Source organism: Delphinapterus leucas, chromosome 2, assembly GCF_059928025.1.
Source record: "Delphinapterus leucas isolate spDelLeu-1000000601 "Yukka" chromosome 2, BTC_Dleu_Yukka2, whole genome shotgun sequence".
Taxonomy (NCBI): Eukaryota; Metazoa; Chordata; class Mammalia; order Artiodactyla; family Monodontidae; genus Delphinapterus; species Delphinapterus leucas.
This window is the reverse complement of record NC_143130.1, coordinates 18,247,774-18,269,571: the sequence shown is the minus strand read 5'-3', so window position 1 is coordinate 18,269,571 and position 21,798 is coordinate 18,247,774. Positions and strand designations below refer to the sequence as shown.

General features: G+C 38.6%; 1 protein-coding gene across 4 annotated transcripts in view; it reads left to right on the top strand.

Moving 5' to 3' along the window:
- CUL2 (cullin 2) overlaps window positions 1–21,798 on the top strand; it is an 83,954-nt gene that overhangs the window by 2,102 nt on the left and 60,054 nt on the right. For 3 of the 4 annotated variants that reach the window (XM_022580410.3, XM_022580408.3, XM_022580409.2), the window contains exon 2: window positions 14,124–14,264. In XM_022580410.3, the coding sequence (XP_022436118.1) occupies window positions 14,146–14,264 (119 nt within the window). In that variant the 5' untranslated portion in view covers window positions 14,124–14,145. Of the gene's footprint in view, window positions 1–11,704; window positions 12,521–14,123; window positions 14,265–21,798 lie in introns of those variants that run through there. The other variant, XM_089906483.1, reaches the window with a different exon arrangement.

Here is a 21,798-nt window from a genome sequence, read left to right as displayed (position 1 = left end):
TTTGCTTGGCTTTTATTCTTAAAGTACGTTGAAAAGCTATTTCCTTTTTGTGAGGCTGGGAGTGATATGGTCTGGTTTACAATCTGACTGTGAAGGAGTTTGGATAAGAGGAGAATAGCAGGGATACCAGTGAGAAGGATGTGGCAGATTTGAGTAGTGACTGTAGTCAAGTAAAAAAGATTTTGAAATATATTTTATAGTTAAAAGTAGTGATTTGGCATGGTTGGATGGGAATGCAGTTGGTTGGGACAGGGGTGACTCCTGGGTTTGGGGCTTCACCTGGGGCATGGTGATGCCACGTGTTGGGATGGGGAAGAAGTGAGGGAAGCAGGTTGTTGTATGGGGATAGGGTTGGAGGGGACGTGTTACATAGGACCTGTTAGACGTTCACGTGGAGTTGAGAAGCAGGCAGTTGGATATACACGTCTGGACTTCAGTGGAGAGGTTAGGGAGTCCTTCGTCCATTCAGCAAAGAGTTTTCAAGTACTAGCTGTGGACTAGGCGGTGGGGGTGTATAGTAGTGAAAAAATAGACAAAAATCTCTGCCTTCGTCAGATTTAAATTCTAGTAAGAGCAAGAGATGGGGAGTCATCCGCCTTTATCTTTTGGTTTATTATAATTATGTTTGGATATAAACTACATTCACCTGATTCAGAATTTGAAATGTTTGATGGGATATAGAATGAAAATCTCCTCTATTTCTTGTCCCTGCAGTTTTTGTCAAGGCCAAATATGTTAATGGTTTCTTACTTATCTTTCCAAAGATATATTTTGTGCACATGTAGGCAAATGTGTGTAGATTCTTCTCCCCACTTGGCAAAAGTGGAAGCATACTTTCCTTGCTTTGACACCTTGTATTTTTAAGAGTATTAAATAGTATTTAAAAGTTATGAAGCAGTATGAAACCACCTAAAGAAAGAATGTAGAAAGAAGAGGAGACAGTCCTGGGGCACTGCAACATTTTCTGATTTGGTCCCTGCCCTCTTTGAGTTTGGGAACTGCAAATGTGGAGTTGTTTAAAGAGCTGTTATTTTTGTGAGGCTTTTTACAGAAGTTTGCACTGTTTGTGTGTGTGTGTGGGTGTGTGGGTGTGTTTCACCTTATCTGCCTGTTTTCTTTACATGCTAAAATAATGTTTGATTATGATTGAAAGCAGCATTTTCATGTATGTGTCAGTTAAATTCAGATAAATTAATGACAAGATCAAGCCCTTGAATGTTAATATTTTGAAGAAGTTTGGCTGATGTTAAATCTTAGAAAAACAAGCAGAAATTTGGAATGTTATCATGAGACATAACAAGTTATTGATACTTGAGATGTATGACTGAATTCTCTCTCAGTAACCAGTTAATAATCAAACTATTTGTTCAGAGTGATCTGGCTCTTTGCCTGGGTTTGAATCTTAACAGTGATGTTTCTATTGCATTGCAGATGTTAGCATAATCTTTGTGTTATCATCTTAAAGAATACAGACCTTCCCTGATTTACGATGGTTTGACTTACAATTTTTCAACTTTATGATGGTACAAAAGTGATATGCCTTCAGTAGAAACCATACTTTGAATTTTGATCTTTTCTTGGGCTAGCAATATGGAGTATGATAATCTCGTGATGCTGGGCAGTGAGCCTCAGATCCCAGTCAGCCTAGCAATTATGAGGGTGAACAACCAATATACTTAGAATCATTCTGGGCCCATAAAACCATTCTGTTTTTCACTTTCGGTACAGTAGTCAAAAAATTACATGAGATATTCAATACTTTATTATAAAGTAGGCTTTGTGTTAGATGATTTTGCCCAACCGTGGACTCATGTAAGTGTCCTGAGCACGTTTAAGGTAGGCTAGGCTAAGCTATGATGTTCGTAGGTTAGGTATATTAAATGCATTTCAACCTAACAATATTTTTAACTTCTGATGGGTTTAGTGGGATGTCACCTGATCTTAAGTTGAAGAAGATCTGTATATAGATTCAAACTATGTTACTACTGTGTATTTGGAAAGGCCTGTTGGAGATACTAGAACAGTGAAGTTCCTTTCATTCTTAAAAATTTTGAGGAGGCAGTGAGTAGTGTTAAGATCATGATATTAGCATCTGCAACAACTTTTGGGTGCAGTTAAACCCTGTTGTTTGACCTGGAGGAGGGGAGATGGAATATTCTGTAAGTTGCTTTAAGCTTTGTTATTTTGAAGAATTAAAAAATCCAGACTTACTGTGTTCTCTACTGAATTTATAATACTTTTTATATTGGTTGGCATTTTGATTTTCAGTTAGCTGTCTTTAGCCAGATAACTTCCTATGTAAATTGATCTACCTCTTTTTTTTCTGAGATTGTTCTTGATTTATGAACTGTTTTGTTTATGAACTGTTTTGTTCAGTTTGATTCTTGTGGTTATTTTTGTTATTGTTACCTCCTTTGTTTTCTTTTTTGTCTGAGATAAGTAAGCAGCTAGTTTCTAGGTTGGAGAAATATAATCTTTGGTAGAAAATATTTAATATTTCTTTCTGAAGCATTAGACACTAATTACTATGAAATGTGTGGTGAACGTGTTAAGCCTACTTGAACTCTGTAACTGTATGGATGTTAATGTCCTATTTGAAGATCTTAGTTATCCAAGGGATTTTCATTTATATTCTTTAACATTGTAAATGATGTTACTGTTGTTATTTAATCATTGGATTATAGCCTGATTGTGTGTCGGAATTTTTCATCCATCAGGCTAATAGTTTATCATTTTTGTTTCTCTTATCATCTGTATGCTTCTTGAAGGCAGCATCTCTAGTACTTGGTAGAGAGAGGTCTGAATATTGTAAATACTTAATAAATATCTATTAACTCAGTGACTTAAGTCCTGTTCCAATGTAGGTTGCTTTTCAAATAGCGAAATGTTGGATTTACCCTGTATAGATATTCCTTGAATTTTTCAACTTTGTTTTACTTCAGTTGAAAAAAAGTACAAGATACTTAAAATTTTATTTATTTATTTATTTAGTTTTGGCTGCACTGTGCAGCATGTGGAATTTTCGAGTCTGTGCCCCCTGCAGTGAAAGTGTGGAGTCTTAACCCCTGGACCACCAGGGAAGTCCCCCCAAGTTTTTTAAATGTTGGAGTAATTTTAGACTTACAGAGAAGTTGCACAAATAGTACAGAGAGCCCAAGTATACTTTTCCCCCAGCTTTTTGTAATGTTAACAGCTTACATAACCAGAGCACAATGATCAAAATGAGGATAACTAACATTGTTACAATACTGTTAAACTACAGACCTTATTTGAATCTCACCAGTTTTTCCTGTAATGTCCTTTACCTCTCTCAAGATTCAATCCAGGATCAGACGCAGCATTTAGCATGTGTCTCCCTAGTCTCTTCTGATCTGTGATAGTCTTTTCTCATCTTCCATCACCTTCATGCTTGTGATGAGTGTGGTCAGTTATTTTGTAGAATGTCTCTCAACTTTGGTTTGTCTGATGTTTTCTCATAGTTAGATTGAGGTTGTACGTTTTTGGCAGGAATACTAGAGAAGTGATGCTGAGTCCTACTCAGTGCGTCACATCACAGGATACAGGGTGTCAGTATATCCTATTAGAGGTGATGTTGACTCTCATTAAGGTCATGTCTGTTAAATTTCTCTGCTTGTAAAGTTACTGTTTTTCTCTTTGTAATTACTGGATATCTTGGGGGAGATTGAAACTGTGCAGAAATCCTGTTCTCAAATTTTTGCCCATTCATTGCAGCATCCTTTGGTAGTTCTTGCTTCTAATAATTATTATAGTAGTGTTCACCTGATAGCAATTTTATATTTTTCTCATTTCCTTCTACACTTATTAATTGGAATTCTTCTATAAGGGAGAACTGTCCCTTCTCCATATTTGTTTATTCCGTAATTCGTTTGTATCAGTGTTGGGTCATAGATATTTGTTTTACTCTATGGTTTATAATCTAATTCTATCATTATTTATTTTATCGCTCAAATTGTTCCACTGTGGCTTTCAGGTTAGCTCTTTGTCTTTTGGACATCCCCCATCCTCTTTAGGAAAGCACTTCTATTTTCTGGCATCATAAGATGTCCAGGCTCATATTTTCCCTGCTGCAGCCCTGGAACCAATCACTTCTCCAAGCTCTGGTTCCTTCTATTGGAGAATGGTATCTAGAAACCAAGATCTGGATGCTGTGTGTGTTCATTGCCACTGGGGTGTCATTGCTCCTAGGCCCGCTCAGTGAGCAGAGCGAGAACTATATATGTATACTAATCCATGCATATACAAACGTCTATGTTTATTTCTATATCTTTTTATCTTTGTGTGTGTGTTAAAAACCATGAGTTCACACTGATAACTCTGATTCCAATCAAGCACTATAGCATTTACACTAGCTGTCCCCTTTTATTTATGACTACTATTTTCTGACAGAAATAGAGCATACTTTTCTAATAGTCATAATAATGTATGTAGTATAAAGTTACCAAAATAATGAATCCAAGGTTTTTAGATATATGTGACTTAATTTAGCTCTCAGAATAGGATAACAAATATTGCAAGTCATTGGGTTGTGCAAAGAGAGGATAATTAGAGTAACCCTTTTTAATATTTGGAGAGAAAGTCAGGCCCAGAAAAAAAATGCACTCTTAATGTTTGGATTATTTGTGAAAAGGCTTATTGGTCATAGCCTTGTCTAGCCTGCATGCCAAACTGGGCTTGCCTACCCATGAGAGACTCAGACAAATTCAGGTTCTCTAACTCTAACTCTATACGTAACCCTGATACGTATATAAGAATTTTTTTTTTGGCCTCCCTGGTGGCGCAGTGGTTGAGAGTCCGCCTGCTGATGCAGGGGACACGGGTTCGTGCCCCAGTCTGGGAAGATCCCACATGCCGCGGAGTGGCTGGGCCCGTGAGCCATGGCCGCTGAGCCTGCGCATCCGGATCCTGTGCTCCACAACGGGAGAGGCCACAACAGTGAGAGGCCCGCGTACCGCAAAAAAAAAAAAAAGAATTTTTTTTTTAAGGCTGGTTGGTATCTTAGATTCCTTGCCTAGATTGTTAAAAATGGAAAAAAGTGAGAAAGCAAGTGAAGAAGACATTAAACTTCATGCTGATAGGAGCGATGTGAAAACTTGGAAAGAAATACTGTCTGTGTAGATGTGTGGGACAGTCTCAAGTTCATTGAGGAGAGAAGGGTCTTTAATTCTGGTCAAATTAGCTTTATTTTGGAAGCAAATGTCTTCTGTAACTTTTTTGTTGTATTATAAGTACATTCCCTACTTACCACTGTCCCCCTTCCCTTTTTCTGAGACTGAGGTTTTCATCCTGCAGTATACATTTTGCCAACTGGGATGACAGACTGCTGTATTTCTCTTTACTGTTTTCTACACCAGTTTCCTCCTTTTTTTTTTTTAAGCATACTACTAGAAATTCTTAAGTAGGAAAGTCATGTGATGGAGATGACATTTGTGGTGTGGAGCTTGTGTGTCAAACCTCATTGCAACAGTAAGCTTTGTACCCTGAGCCTCCAACTAACAAAGGTACCTCTTGGCTATAGCTAATGGATCGCACATTCAGTACAGTAAGATGAAAGTATTTAGATGCATTCTTGGAGCTTATTTTCATATGAAATCATGGTAGCATTTTTGGTCAGTGTACACTAGAGACAGCCCTTGAAATGGAAAATATTGCAAAGTTAATAATGCTCTTTGATTGGGTCTTAAGTATTTTCCTTATTTTGTGTATTTAGAATATAACCTGCTCAATAAGCCCCCTGAATGTCATTTTGAAAACTAACTATGGTATGTTGACTTACCTGAAATTTTTTTAGTCCCCAGTATTATATCTTTTTGGTAATTTTTGGAATGCCAAATTTTTGTTGCTGGTACTGATCAATACTGAAATAAAAAATTATCATTTGCTAGTTTTTTGGTTTTGTTTTGTTTTTTTAACTAAAAAGAGACTCACAACTTTAAGCGTTTAGCCATTTACATTATTGATAATTATACTTTTGGAAGGCAACTGAAATGTTTATCAGTAGTTAAGCTGTAGTCATACTGATCAGTATGTTAAACATGGTTATACATTTTACTAAAATAGTTTATACTTCAAATAAAATATCCAATTATGCACCAACATCAGTTCTAGACTTAAAATGGAATGTTTTGAGATTCTGTTACTGCTTTACCTGCTGAAATGTAATTATCCAAGTCACTTCTTTGTATGAAAAATGTCTAAGTGAAGAACTACACAGTATCACTCCAAATTAAAATCCATCTGATCTTTGCAAAGTTATATCTTTTGTATTTCTGCTATTACTAGTAACTTTGTTTTTTAAACATTTTTGGAGTGGGAATTTTGTTAGGCTGTGTTAACACATCATACTTTGGGGCAGTACCACGTTATTTTGGAGCTCTTTCAGCCTCAGTACCTAAAACTCACTGGAAAGTTAAGATTTTCAGGAGAAAGGAAAGGTTAGTGACAGGTCACCTTTCAGTGTTCTGAGGAGTGAGGTATGTGTATGAGGAGAAAAACTTTAAAAGCAGAAGAGATTTTAGAACATTGCTATCAGAAATCTGGATAGCTTATTAATTTGATTTTCCTGATTGCTTCTTTATTTTCATCTTTACTTTGGATTACCTAGCTATTCTCTTAGAACTGGTAACTGATTTAAAAGTCTTTGTTGTCAGAATATTAGTAAAGTATTTATTGACTTTCATGGGAAGTCAGTGATAAATTAAGAAAGCACAGAGAAGTTTTATTTTTTCTTAAATGATAATTGATAGATAATAAGGATTGTAAGTTAAAAGTCTTTGAAGAATTGTAAGCAGAGGGTATGATATTATCAGACTTGCATTTTTGGAAAGCTTACATTGGCCACAGTATTTGGAATGTAACAAGGGGGCAAAAGAGGATACAGGTGGCTCATTTAGGAGGCAGTAGTTGGGTGAGAGGTGGTGGTTTGGATTAGGGTGATGTCAGTGGGAATGGGAAGTAGTGGTTGGATTCAAGAAATGGTTAGAAGATAGGGTTGACAGGACTTATTCATTGATTTGAAGAAGAGAGTAAGAGAAATCAAGAATGATTAATAAAATTTCTACCTTGAGGAGCTAGATGTATGAAAATATTTATTAAGATGTGAAATACTGGAAATGGATGGACATGTTGAGTTTGAGGGGTCAGGTTTATTGAGGTATAACTTACACATAGTAAAATTCACCCTAAAAAGATACACAGTTATTTGAATTTTGACAAATTTATATGGTCACATCACCACCACCACAATCAAGATATAGAATATTTTATCACCCCAGAAGTTTCCTATTTGCTCCTTTGTAGTCCATCCTGAGTCTCTGACAACCAGTGATCTGATGTATGTCCTTATATTTTTGCCTTTTTCAGCAACCGTACAATACGTAGCCTAATGAGTCTGTCTGCTTTCACTTGGCATAATGCTTTTGAGAATCATCCATTGTTGTCCACATATCAGTGATTTGTTCCATTTTAATGTTGAATAGTACACCATTGTGTGAAAGCACCACATTTTGTTTTCCATTCACTAGTTGATGGCACATTTGGGTTTCTGGGTTTTGGTAGTCACGAAAAAAGGTGCTCTAAAATTTTGTGTTTAGGTTTTTCTGTAAATGTATGTCTTCATTTCTCATCTATAAATAGCCAGGAATGGGATTGCTGGGTCACATGGGAAGTGTATGCTTAATTTTAATAGAAACTGCCTAAGTGGTTATTTCATTTTAAATTCCCACCTGCAGCAAATGAGAGTTTCAGTTGCTCCATGTCCTCATCTGCATTTGATACTGTCAGAATTTTTGAGCCATTCTAATAAGCGTATAGTGGTATCTTGTTGAAGTTTTTGTTTGTTTGTTTGTTTGTTTTTTGCGGTACGCGGACCTCTCACTGTTGTGGCCTCTCCCGTTGCGGACGCGCAGGCTCAGCGGCCATGGCTCACGGGGCCAGCCGCTCCGCGGCATGTGGCATCTTCCCGGACTAGGGCTTGAACCTGCATCCCCTGCATTCGCTGGCACAGATTCTTAACCGCTGCGCCACCAGGGAAGCCCCCTTGTTGAAGGTTCTTTTTTTTTTTTTTTTTTTTTTTTGTGGTATGCGGGCTTCTCACTGTTGTGGCCTCTCCCGTTGCGGAGCACAGGCTCCGGACGTGCAGGCTCAGCGGCCATGGCTCACGGGCCCAGCCGCTCCGCGGCATGTGGGATCCTCCCGGACCAGGGCACGAACCCGCGTCCCCTGCATTGGCAGGCGGACTCTCAACCACTGCGCCACCAGGGAAGCCCTGATACCACTCTTGATAGAGAATTCTAGGTGGTTAGTCATTTTCCCTGAGAATTTTGAAGGCATTGCTTTATATTACCTTCCAGCTTCCAGTGTTGCTCTTGTAAATCTAAAGACTTTAATTTATGTAGTCGTTTTTTCTTTTCTGAAAACTTACGGAATCTTTTCTTTACCCCCAGTGTTTTAATGTGTCAAAAAGAGGTGCCTTGTTATTTATTTTTAAAATCAAATATTCTGGGTATTCAGTATGCCCTTTTAAGTTGGAAAACTAATGTTCATTAGTTCTGGGATATTTTTTCTTTGATAATTACCTCATTCTAATTTTCCAGAATGCATATTAATTGAATGTTAGACCTTTTGGATTAATACTACTTGTTTTTTAAGCTTTCTGATTTCTTTTATGTGCTTCCCCCCCATATTTAAGGAACTGTTAATGATGATGATGGTGAAGATTTTTTTTTTTACCCTTTTACTTTGGAAAATCGCAAACATATACAGAAAATGCGTATTATAATAATCCCTCATGTACTTATCACTCATTCTCAACAATTATCAATTCATAAACAAGCTGTTTAATTTTGAAGCAGATCTCAGACAGCATTTATTACATCCATAAATATTTTGGCATGTGTCTCTGACAGATAAGGACTCTCAGTTTTAAAGCTCTCATAATTATTGTTATAAAAATTATTTTTTAAAGTCATCAAATATCCCATCAGTTTATAAATTTCCAGGGTTATCATAAATATAATTTTTAAAAGGAGCTTAAATCTCGATCCAAATAAGATCAGTCACACTGTGGTAGATGAATGTGCCTTTTTAGTCTATTTTAGTTCAGTTTCCATTCCACATATATCTCTCTCCCACTCTCATTTTCTTTTCTCTCTTTTCCTCTTATGTGTGTGCATAGTTTATTGAAGAAATCTGATTATCCAGTAGTTTCCTGCAGTCTGGATTTTGCTGACTTGCAGGTTGATGGTTAGTAATGCTTATATGTATAATATGTATAGCATAGGAGGAATTCAGAAGGTATTTAGTAAACAGTAGTTAATGATAATAGTATAATTTTCTTCTCTTATCAACTAGTACAGCAGTTGTAACTTAAATTGTGTTATTAGTATCTTTAGAAGAAAACCTTGTTAATGTCAACGTAAAAAGAGCTTACTGGGCTTCCCTGGTGGCGCAGTGGTTGAGAGTCCGCCTGCCGATGCAGGGGACGCGGGTTCGTGCCCTGGTCCGGGAAGATCCCACGTGCCACGGAGAGGCTGGGCCCGTGAGCCATGGCCGCTGGGCCTGTGCGTCTGGAGCCTGTGCTCCACAACGGGAGAGGCCACAACAGTGAGAGGCCCACATAATGCAAAAAAAAAAAAAAAAAAGAGCTTACTAATTCATTAAAAAAAAACTATTTAATTTAAAATTACTGATATTAAACTAGGCACTTCAGTTTTGGAGGACTCATTACATATCATATCAAACTTAGTAGAATGAATCCAGATACAGCCAAACAATGAAATGCTATTAAGATTAAAGAAACCCTTGTGTATTAAAATGGAATACTTTCCCAAATATACTGTTAAGTGAGTATATTGTTAAGTAAGCAGTGTAATACCATTTATGTAAAACAAGTAGAAAAAGACCCTCTCTATATTCATTTATGTAAAAAGGGGGAATAACAATATATATGTATAAAATACCCCCAGACACATATAATATATGCCTCTGGTGATGGGAGCTGGTGACTAGAGCATGGGAGTGAGAGGGAGACTGAGATTTCAGAATTTGCAACCACGTAAGTATACCTTTTCTCCCCTCCCCTCCACGTTAAATTGCTCCAAAGTTTTTTGTTTGTTTGTTTGTTTTTTTGCGGTACGCGGGCCTTTCCGGTTGCGGAGCACAGGCTCCGGACGTGCAGGCTCAGCGGCCATGGCTCATGGGCCCAGCCGCTCTGCAGCATGTGGGATCTTCCCGGACCGGGGCACGAACCCGTGGCGGACTCTCAACCACTGCGCCGCCAGGGAAGCCTGCTCCAAAGTTTTTGATATGATTATTTCACCTTAAATGTCTAACAGCTTTATTGAGTTATGCTTCACATACCATTTCAGTGTACTCTTGAACTGTACAATTCAGTGGTTTTTAGCGCATTCACAGGGTTGTACCAACATGATGACAATCAATACTAGAACATTTTCATCACCTAATTAGCAATCACTTCCCATTTTTCTCCAAGTCCTCTAGCCCTGTGCAACCACTAAAATACTTCCTGTGTCTATGGATTTGCCTATTCTGGATATTTCATGTACGTAAGTGGAATCCTAAAACATGTGGTCTTTTGTGACCAACTTTATTCACATAGTGTGTTTTCAAGGTTCATCTGTATTGTAGCATCTATCAGTACTCCATTCTCTTGTATTACAGAATAATAATCTGTTGTATGGATGTACTGCATTTTGTTTATCCATTTATTGCTCGATAGACATTTGAGTTATTTCCACTCTTTTAGCCTTTATGAATAATGCTGCTCTGAACATTTGCATCCAGGTTTTTGTGTGGACATGTTTTCTCTTGCATAGGAGTGGAATTGCTGGGTCATATGGTAACTATGTTTTTATAAATCACTTTTGTGATTATTTAACTTACTATTATTGACAGCCATACATACTTAGAAATGGTGCTCTAAGTGAGAAAATCTAATCTAGGAATCATTTTCAAATGTAATGAAAATTTCGTAAATGTTATTGTCATAAAATATTGTCATAATGTTATCTGGAAACATAAGTAAACATGAATTTTTATTTTTCAATTTTTTTTTTAAATTTGGAGCCTATGATTTATTTTTAGGGGCCATAGGCACAGTACCTGTGTGCCAAAGTGTTAAAAACCCTAACATTTCATGAATGGACCCAGAAGAAAGCTAGAGGAAACTGTAGTAATGTGAGATTTGAACTTTGCAGGTGCTCAGTAGGACATAGTCTCACTGACTGGGGATGGGAGTGGTCCTGACAGGACACCAGGTGAAAGACATGATGTGGCACAGGAATGAAAACAAGACTCATGTATTCTTGTGAGTTGTCTGACAGTTTGGGAAGTGGAGAAGAACAGTGTGGTGGTCGTGGTCTTGTTTCTTTCTTTGCCCTCTCTCTTTCACATCCTTACATAAATGCTCCATGAGTAAACAATCATTTAAACAATTGAAATAAAATGAAGGCTTCTCTCACCTTGGTGTCCACATTTTCCACCCATCTAAGAATGGATTATCACTGCACATAAACCCATTCTATCAGGAACCTGTTGGTCTCAGCAGAGAAGTCAATGCCAGTCTGATTCTGCTAAAACTTCAATAAAGCTAAAAGGTAATCTGTGCAACCATTAAAATAATTTATAAGCAGGGTGTGTAGTATGATTCTATTTTTATAAGGGGAGGAAAGGATTGTGAAGCAGACAGTGACAGCTTTTTGATAGACAGTTACAGAATAGTCCCTACCTTGAAGAAACACTCAGATAATCACAGTTGAGCATGGTTTAATCCTCTAATAGAGGTTAAACATAGAGTTCTCAAGTAATGCATAAGAGGGCACCTTACCTAGCTTAAGTGGGCCCAGAAAATTTCTTGAAAGCAGATATTCTGGGCCAAGGCTGAACTATCAGTAGGAGTTAGGGGAATGGGTGGAAAGGGGGAGGCAAGGAGAAGAGAAGAATTTTAGGTACAGAAAACAATGAGGATAAAAGGCAGGGTGTGTGAATCAGCCTGTTGTGTTCAGTGACCTCTAAGCAGAGAAGTTACCAGATTATGATGTCAAGGAAGAGAGCCCCATGAGAAGAGCAAGGTGGAGAGGTGCTTTAGTCCAAGGTCAAACCATGGAAGCTTGGTGGGTCATGTTGCCAATGAGCTTAAACCGGATGCTGTCTATAGTGGACAATCACAAACAGCTTTCAGTACCAGAGTGACATGGTCAGCTCTGTGGTTTACGTAGGTTATTTTTGTTTCTGAGTGCCAGATCCAAGAGTCTAACCTTCTTTTTTTTTTTTTGCGGTACGCGGGCCTCTCACGGTTGTGGCCTCTGCCGTCGCAGAGCACAGGCTCCAGATGCGCAGGCTCAGCGGCCATGGCTCACGGGCCCAGCCGCTCCGCGGCATATGGGATCTTCCCGGACCGAGGCACGAACCCGTGTCCCCTGCATCAGCAGGCGGACTCTCAACCGCTGCGCCACCAGGGAAGCCCAGTCTAACCTTCTTGAAGGTCAAGAACTTTGTTTATTGACCACTGTATCCTCAGCCTAGTACAACACCTGGCATGTATCTAAGTACTCACTAAGGATGTTAGTAAGGCAGTATAGTTGTATATTGCAGTTGAGGGCAGGGGTTACAGCACGGGTCTGAATAGCTCCATGACCTTAAAGCAAGTTTCTTAATCACTCTGTGATCAGTTTTCTTATCTAGAAAATGGGGAGAACATTGGACCCTACCTAATCAGTTTGTTGGGAGGATTAAGTGAATTTATATAAAGCACTTAGATTTGCGTTTGGCTTATAGTAAGTACTGTGTAAATATTAACAGTTGTTAGTATTTCTTTGATAAAGATTAATACAAACTGGAACTGCTGAGGGCCTGATCTCAGAGCATTCATAGGGTTGTACAGGAATGGATGGATTTAAGAAGTATTGAGTAACACAGTTAGATAGGATGTGTGAATAAGGGTGAGACGGGGTTAAGGTTAATTTTCTGATTTAGAGCTGGAGCTTTAGGTTTCCCCCTTCCCCCAGTACACACACACACACACACACACACACACACACACACACAGACACACAGACACACACACAGGAACTACTGCTAATCCATTCTCGGTAGTTAGAGGAAGTTTAAGGCTTGTAGGTGGAGTCCCTGGTATGTTGAAGAAAGAGGGTTGATTTAGTGTGGCACACCCTCTTTTGGGTTTTTGTTTGGCTTCTCTGATTCTTTTTCTTCCCTTCCTTGGACTCCTCTTGAGTTCTTTTCTTCACAGGACAGAAACGTAAGAAGGGCCCAGGGCCACCTCCAGTTTGTGGGCTGGGACCGTGCAGCTGGTCTCCTCCCCTTGTCTCTTTTTTCCTTTCTCTCTATGCATTCCCCCCTTCTCCCCCCTGTCTCCCTACCTCCTTTTTTACCACAGCGGGACACAGGAGGAAGAATGTTTCCTCCTTGTTTGGCCCTGGCTACAGATTAGCTTGGTGCTTCACAGTCCTAGTAACGAGGGAAAACTTTGAGGAAGATGTGAAGGCATGTGCCGGAAAGGTGCTCCCTTGTGCAATTAAATTTAACTTTAAGAGGTTTCTCTTTTTAATTTTGTTCTTCTGGTGTGATATTGAAAAGGATTTGGAATCTAGTTAAACTGATGCTCCAGGAAAATAAACCCTTTAATTGTCTTGTGTTTTCTCATATATGGCCTCAGTCTCCAGTTTAAGGAGTGCAAACCACAAGGATTTGGGGCCAAAACCTTTTTATTGAGTATCTCTTGTGCATTTCTCATGATGGAAGTTAACTTTTTGGCTCATTAGGTCCCAGCTTCTTTCTCTCAGAAAATTAAATGAGGCTTCTCAATCTTTGGACCACCCTGGGTTATAAATAATTTGTGCTAAAAGCTTTTTATTTCCTAGAGTTTGCAGTGAATGCACATATGCTGTGGAGTTCCTTGTCTGGACAGTCATGAAAAGATGGCAGCCAGTGTTTATTGTTCTCACCACGTGCCAGGTTCTGGTCTCACCCCTTCCGTGCAGCATGCTGTCTAGTTATGTGGTGCTTTAGAAATAAGCCACTGACCTTGTAGAATTCATGCTAATGTTACCGTTGTTTTTAATTAACAGATTTCAACACTAAACTTGCACAATGTCTTTGAAACCAAGAGTAGTGGATTTTGATGAAACCTGGAACAAACTCCTCACGACAATCAAAGCTGTGGTCATGTTGGAGTACGTGGAGAGAGCAACATGGAACGACCGCTTCTCGTATCCTTCCAGTGGCATGGATGCCTGCACTGATCAACATGCTAGGTTCATAAGCTTGTTGAAAAGTGACAACAGGTTTAAGCTTTCCTTAGTGGAAGAACATGCCAGTGTGACTATTTTCATATATATTATTGTTCACATTTCCAAGTTCATTGCCTGTATGTGGCAGTCAACAATCTTTGATAACCTTTTGCTCAACAAATACTTTACTGAGCACTTAGTATATGTCAGGCACTACTTTAGGCTTTAGGAGTACATTTGTAAACGATGCAAACTACTTTCCCTTCATTCTACTAAAGGAAACAGATATTAAATGGATGTAAAACACAAAACCTGATGCCAGTGCTTCTAATAACAGGTTACATCCCGTGGGGGGACGTAAAGCAAAGCGAGGGCATGAGCGTGGTTGGAGTGCGTGTGCGCGCCTCTCTAGATGGTGGTCAAGGAAGGCCTCCTTGAGGATGTTGAGGATGTCAGGATGGTGATACTTGAGCAGAGGCTGGAACCGAGGGAGGGAGCAGGTCACACAGAAACCTGGGGGGGAGTGTTCCAAGCAGAGAGCAAACAGCAAATTCAGTGGCTCTGAGATGGAAACGTTTCTTATTTGGGTTTTCTACATTTGTGATTTAGGAGTTTTATATGAAAATATAAATTTGTGGTTTCCCTAGGACAGTCTGAAACCTGCTGTCCTGCATTCCTACATGACAGCAATCTTTTTTAAAAAAATACATATACACACACACACACACACACACTGTACATGATATGTATATTATTATAACGTTATTAATAATATTATTTTATATATATATTATATATGTAAAAAACACAGTGCAACCTCCAGCACCCAGGCTATATACTCTGGCACCAAAGGAAAAAACCACAGTATTACAATACTGTAGTTTCTTAGTATTGGGGAGGTTAAAGGGGTCTCTAGGAACCCTCAGCCACAGGTAGCTGGAGCAGAGTGGTGGGTGGCAGCCTCATCAACTCTGCCCAGTGTTTGCCAGGGGCCACGGCTGGGAGGGCCTGGGAACGGCCTGTGCCCTGACAGACTCCTGACCCGCCTCCGTCTTCCACCACAGGGACCACCACACACACCACATTCCAGGGCAAAGAAAGGGCATAGGGTGGAGGCCTGGTCTCTGGGTCTGAGTGCCATGGCAGTGCCCCAGGGCCCTGAAGGAGGCCTTGTGGACTGGGTGGACACTGTAGGGACCAGAGATTCTTTCCCCCAAAAGGGAAGGTGAGATCTGAAGGTATTATTACCAGAGTGCGCGTGGAGGTTCCGAGTCCTCTCACGCGCTGTGCCGCCCTCTCCAGCAGTGTCCTGGGGCTGAAGGATGGCTGCCCTCACTGTGCGAGGTGTGTGTTCTCTAGAAAAGCTTGGATTTCATAAGACAGTGATTCAGCTTGTTCTCAATGCCTAACCTAATTGTCAATATTAAACTGAATGTTGATGCAAGAACAGTGAAGTTCTTTGAATTCATTACAATTGCAGTTGTCAGTAAGAAACATTTGTTAGGGTACCTATGTTCTAGGCACTACAGATACAGAAAATGATGGTAACATTTCTAGAAGACTTCAGAGTTTGCAAAGATCTTTTATATTTTTAATATAGAAACAAGCCTATAAGATCAGTGGGGCAGATATAATAGATGAGGAAACTGATACTCAGAGGTGAAGGGACTTGCCCCGGGTTATGCAGGTAGTCATTCATGGCGCATACAGACTTGCATACAAGATGTCTAACATCTAATTTCCTGTACTTTCCATTGTATCTAGATGATAATTGTTATGGAGTCTGTCTTTGAAGAGCTTATTTTTGAATTAGTCTCTTAAATTTTTTTTGTGGAACATCATGAATTGTTTTTGGTGGGAATCAGTAAAAACTGAGAAAGGGTTAAAGGTTACTTGTGTGTTAATGAGGTTGGGCTAAGCACATACTCAGGTACTTTTAATGCTGTTTTAACTAAAATAATGAGCAGAGAGAGGAGAGAAAGAGTTGGTCATAGAAGATTACAAGAAAAGAGAAAATGAGCATAAGGTAAAGAAAATAGAGTCATTAAATGTGTTCTTATTCTTCTACAGAATATACAGTTAATTGCTGGTTTATAAATGGTTTTGAGATAACTGACTTCCTTTGAAAGTGCCCCTTCAGTTACTGATATTTCTAAGATGTTTATTGTTTGATCCATCTAAGATGGCTCAGTTACTCTTGACCTGGTCACGAGTTTTCTCCTCCTCCCCTGAAATAAAAAGTACCTACAGAAACAGTAAACTGAGGAGTGGAATATCATTTTAAATTTTATTATGAAAAATAAAGGAATGAAATATCATTCTAAATTTTACTGTGAAAAAAGTAGCATTTTATTATGATTTTATTTATTATGTAAAATAATGTTCCTAATTGTTCTAAAGCCAGATTCCCTCCTTTTCCCTGTTATTTTGCCCTAGAATATAAGGTTGACATCTGATACTCAGATATTTTACGTAGAAATTTTAGAGGCTATAAATCTTTAATATTTTGAAACTGGAAAAAAGCCCTCCCTACAAATTGTTCACCACCATATATTAATACTTGATCTTTTACAAAGCATTTTTTGAGGTGTATGAAATATAATGCATACATAAGTAAAATATACATGTAGAGTTGAGCAAATAATTATAAGGCAGACACCTGCATTATCACCACACAGGTTAAGAACCAGAACACTGCTGGCATCCACCAGCCTTCCCCCACCAGCTGCCCCTCTCAGTTCACAAGCCTTCTCCTTTCCCTTGGAGGTAACTACTATCATATTATTCTCTTGTTTTTTAAAGAACAGCATGATTGCTTATATATACAGCCTTAAACAATATTGGTTAATTGTGTTTTGAACTGTGTATAAATGGAATCATACTGTGTACATTCTTTTGTGTCATAATTTTGTCTTTCAACATATAATGCATGTGATTAATTTGTTACAGATGATCTTGTAAAATATATATTATTAGCCCATTTTACAGTTGAGAATATAGTGGCCCAAGAGAGTTAAGATTGACTTCCTGATATTGTAGGCTAGATGCTGGGATAAAAATGCTCAAGTCTCCTTACACCCTTGAAGTGGGTATCAAAGAAGCCTGGTCTGCCAGCCGAAGTGTTTAACATGTGTAAGTATGGAACTTAGTGAACCCCTGTCTACAACATTTTTACTAAATATAACCTCTGTAAGGGCACAGATACCTGTCTGTTTTGTTCACTGCTGTATTCCCAGTATCTGGTACATATAGACACCTAGCAAATATTTGGTGAGTGAGTAGCTACTGTCAGCTGAATGCCATGAAGCATACTGTACGGATGAAAGAAGTAGCATTAATATTTAGCTAGTTCTCTTATTGTGTTGATAAGAGGGCTCTTAACCCTCATCCTTCATAAATGTACTGGGTCCAGTTATGTATGCAAGGCATTCTGGTTGATAGGTAATGTAAATAGAAGACATCAGTGTTTTCTTTTGATGCATTACAAATTACTACAGATGTAGTGGCTTAAATTTAGTGTTTCACTCTTTTATTATCTCCCAGTTCTGTAGGTCAGAGTCCATCGTGTGACTAGGTTCCCTGCTCAGGATCTCACAAGGCTGAAGTCGGGGTTGGCTGGCTGTCTTCTCATCTAGAGCTCAGGGTCCACTTTTAAGCTCATTCCTGTTATTTGGCAGAATTCAATTCCTTGCAGCTATAGGACTGAGGTCCTGGTTTCCTACTTGACTTTTGGCCGTGAGCTGCTCTCATTGACTTACGGTCACTCTCCAGTTGTTACTTGTGACCCCCTTCCATCTTCACAGCCAGCAGTGGCGAGTCAAGCCTTTCCCCTTCTGCAGCTGGCGCAGGGGGCAGGGGCTGGTAGGGATCTGCCTTTGAAGGGCTCATGCGATTAGATTAGGCCCATCAGGGAAGTCCAGGATAATCTTCCTATTTTAGAGCCAACTGATTACTAATCATAACTGCAGCTGCCAAGTCCCCTTGCCGTGTAAAGTAACTGGGTGTGCTTTCTTATATTCACAGTCCCAGGGGTTAGGGAAGGAAGTCTTGAGAGGCCATTTTTAGAATTCTGCCTAACACAAGTAATAATGATGCTCTATAACAGAAGCTCTGTGACAGCTTAGGTGCAGTCTAGGGTCGTTTGGGACTTACTCTTTAAGAGGTATATCAAATGCTTATGATATGATAGAGGCTAGGTGTAGATGTACATTTACTATTTACTTCCCTGGGTTGGAGTTCTTTGGTTCTTTTGGTTTACGGTCGACCCTTGAACAACACAGGTTTGAACTGCACAGGTCTGCCCGTACTCAGATTTTTTTCAATAAGTATACTGTCGGTCCTGTAACCATGGATATGGAGGGCTGACTGTAAGGGGCTTGAGCATCCTCGGATTTTGGTATCCACAGTGGGTACTGGAACCAATCCTCTGTGGATACTGAGGGACAAGTGTACTTGTATTCATGATTTTCTGCCTTTTGGTAGCTGTTAGGACAATTTCCGAACCCTAGCAGTGTAACATAGACGGTCTCCTACTTAAGGACAAGATAGATTCTAGTGAATAAATGGCTTTATGTTTAAGTCCATAGTGACTCAGTGAGGGGTTATTTAAGATTGCTTCCCTGAATGTAATTCTCCCAGATAGGAAAACCTGGCTCTAAAACTATTGTCCTTATTTCAAATACATATTCTATGAGGAGTCTTTTTCAAACATAGAACAATTTTGACTGCATTGAAAAATGTTGAGGTGGGAAATCTCCATCCTTGATGATCTTCACAAGTGTTAGAAGGAGGACCTCTTAGTAACCTTGACATCTACACTTAGCAGCCCATCAGTCTTTCTTAGATTGTGGGGATTGGAAAAGGTTGTATCTGTAGTCATCCCTGGTTGGTGCATCAGTAACAGTTTCACTCCCTTCTTCTAAATTATGTCAGAGTTCTTTTATTTAATGAGTCATTTTTTTATCCTTGCTTGCTAATTGATGATTTTATAGATACTGCATTTTTTACATGTCACATTTTAATTTTTTCGCTTACGAAATGTCAATAAAATTTTTCATTTTTTAAAGTTTTGTATTGTCAGTTCTTTTTTGACCATTATTTTACCATTTTCAATTTTAAGGTAATCTTTACTTTTATTCCCATTGCAAAACATTGTTTTTGGCCCACTATGCAGTAGAGTTAATAGTGTTAAAACTAAAAATTAAGCCCAAGCATAGGAAGCATCTTTTAATAGAGAAAATGAACTAAAATAAGTAATTTGCTGCTTACCAGCACTGCCTTTTGGTTGTAACAGAGTTCAGAGCTCTTGCTCCTGAACACATTTTGTTTCTGAATTTGAGAATTTGTAAGTGGAAAGTTTGTACATACAGGTATCTTTCTATTCCGGCTCCCAGAAAAGATGACTTGGAGGAGACAGTGTTTAAATCTAAATCTGACCACCTACGTTATTTCCCATTTTTGGTTTTTTAAAGTATCTTGTCTATAACCAAATCATAATTGAATGCTAGAGGGTTGAAAAGTGCTCCTCTTGGGTGCTCTTCCCAAGGCCTAACCATTTCCAGAGTGGTTGGGTATTTGAACAGGTTAAAGAAAAAGAACATATTTAGGTATATCTTTTAGGCAGTTGAGTGAAATTATGCAGTGAGACCCCAAACTATGCTGAGTTAAAATATTCATTTAAAAAATTTATTAAGGTGGACTCCATTAAAAACAATACATGAGTACATTCTCACTGAGGAAGAGTCAAACAATATATAAGTCCTGTATGTGGAGTGAAATGGGAAAGTCTCCCTGGATTCCTACCTTGCACAGATCCCTTTCCCTCAGCAGAGAGAAGGGAAGCCCTATTAGGTGAATTTTGCTGGTCATTTCTGTTTACATATACATGCAGTGGCTATACTGAGACATTAACTTTGTTGATGTAAAACATTTGAGCACATAATTAGCATATCATGTTGAAATTATGGTACTGAATTGCTGATTTTTCAGTATCAAGTAAGTTGTGTATTCTAGAAATGTGTGTATATGGCTTAAGGGAAGATTAGAGGAGCAAATACCATCATCATGTTGGATGGAAGTTCTGGAAGTAGGTATTCAGAACTTAAAGATAATAAATGTATCACTTCTGATTGTTGATCTAGAGCCTGGCCAAATTTAGTCATTTAAAAAAATTTTGTTTTTTCTTTTGGCAGTGATGTGTGGCTTGTGGGATCTTAGTTCCCTGAGGGATTGAACCCAGGCCCATGGCAGTGAAAACTCCGAGTCTTAACCACTGGACTGCCAGGGAATTAAAAAAATTTTAATTTAAATTTAAGTATGATATACGTGCTGACTGGTGAATGTAGAGGTGAATTCTCACAAAGTGGGCGCACCTGTGTACCCAGTAAACCGAGTGCTCCTACCAACCAGGAACCTCTGTTCCCCAGTCGCTGCAGTTAACTGCTGTCCCGGCTTCTGCAACACCTAATTCTGACAGCCCTTTTGCATCTAGTTTTACTAGGATAGGCTTGTGATCAGTTAAGATTTAAATTATGTCATGAACTAGGACTTTTTTTTCTAAAGGCATTTTTAGCTGAAACCTGGAGGGACCCCAGGCTGATCCGGGAGCTCATGTAGTACCTTACTTTGAAGCTCCTTCTCCATTGATGCCTTGTTCCCTCTCCCCTCCACCAAACCATGTCAATTCTCTATAGAATTTGTGTCCAGATAAATGAAAAAATTTTTCTTTCTTAGGTAGTGTATATTCAAGTCTCTACTTTCTTTGTAATACAGGTGAATATTTTTTATGTTATTGCTGAAAAATAGCTCTTATATCTGTACTATTTTATTTAATCTTCCAGTCTATAGAAGTTCATTATGATATCTAAGTTGACTTAAAATAACTTAATAGTTTCTTTTTTTTTTAACATCTTTATTGGAGTATAATTGCTTTACAATGGTGTGTTAGTTTCTGCTTTATAACAAAGTGAATCAGCTATACATATACATATATCCCCATATCTCCTCCCTTTTGTGTTTCCCTCCCACCCTCCCGATCCCTAAAATAACTTAATAGTTTCTTATTGTAACTTTTTTTTCTATAAAGAAACCTGGCACAGTGATATTACACTATTTGGGTGATATTTTTGCTTCACCATGTTTGTTTTTTAAGTATGTAAATAAAATTTTAAATATTTAATATAATAGTAATCGAACAAATATATATACATGGATACATGGAGATATTTTATTGGTTACTAATTACAATTAAAAGTAAACAACGAAAGAATTTGGAGGGAACATAGGAAAGTCTGACTGAGGCCTCCCAGACAATGACATCACGTGGAGAGGGCTGCTTGCTCTTTTTGGGGTGAGGATACAGGGTAAAGAGTCAGAGCATGTGAGGTTGATTTCCCACCTCCCTTCTATCACCAACGTGTCGGGTAAGTGTTTTTCATTCTGTGTATGTATCTATATAATCCTAAACTGCAAAAATGAAATAAGGATTTTTCATTTTTTAATGCCAGACTTGAGT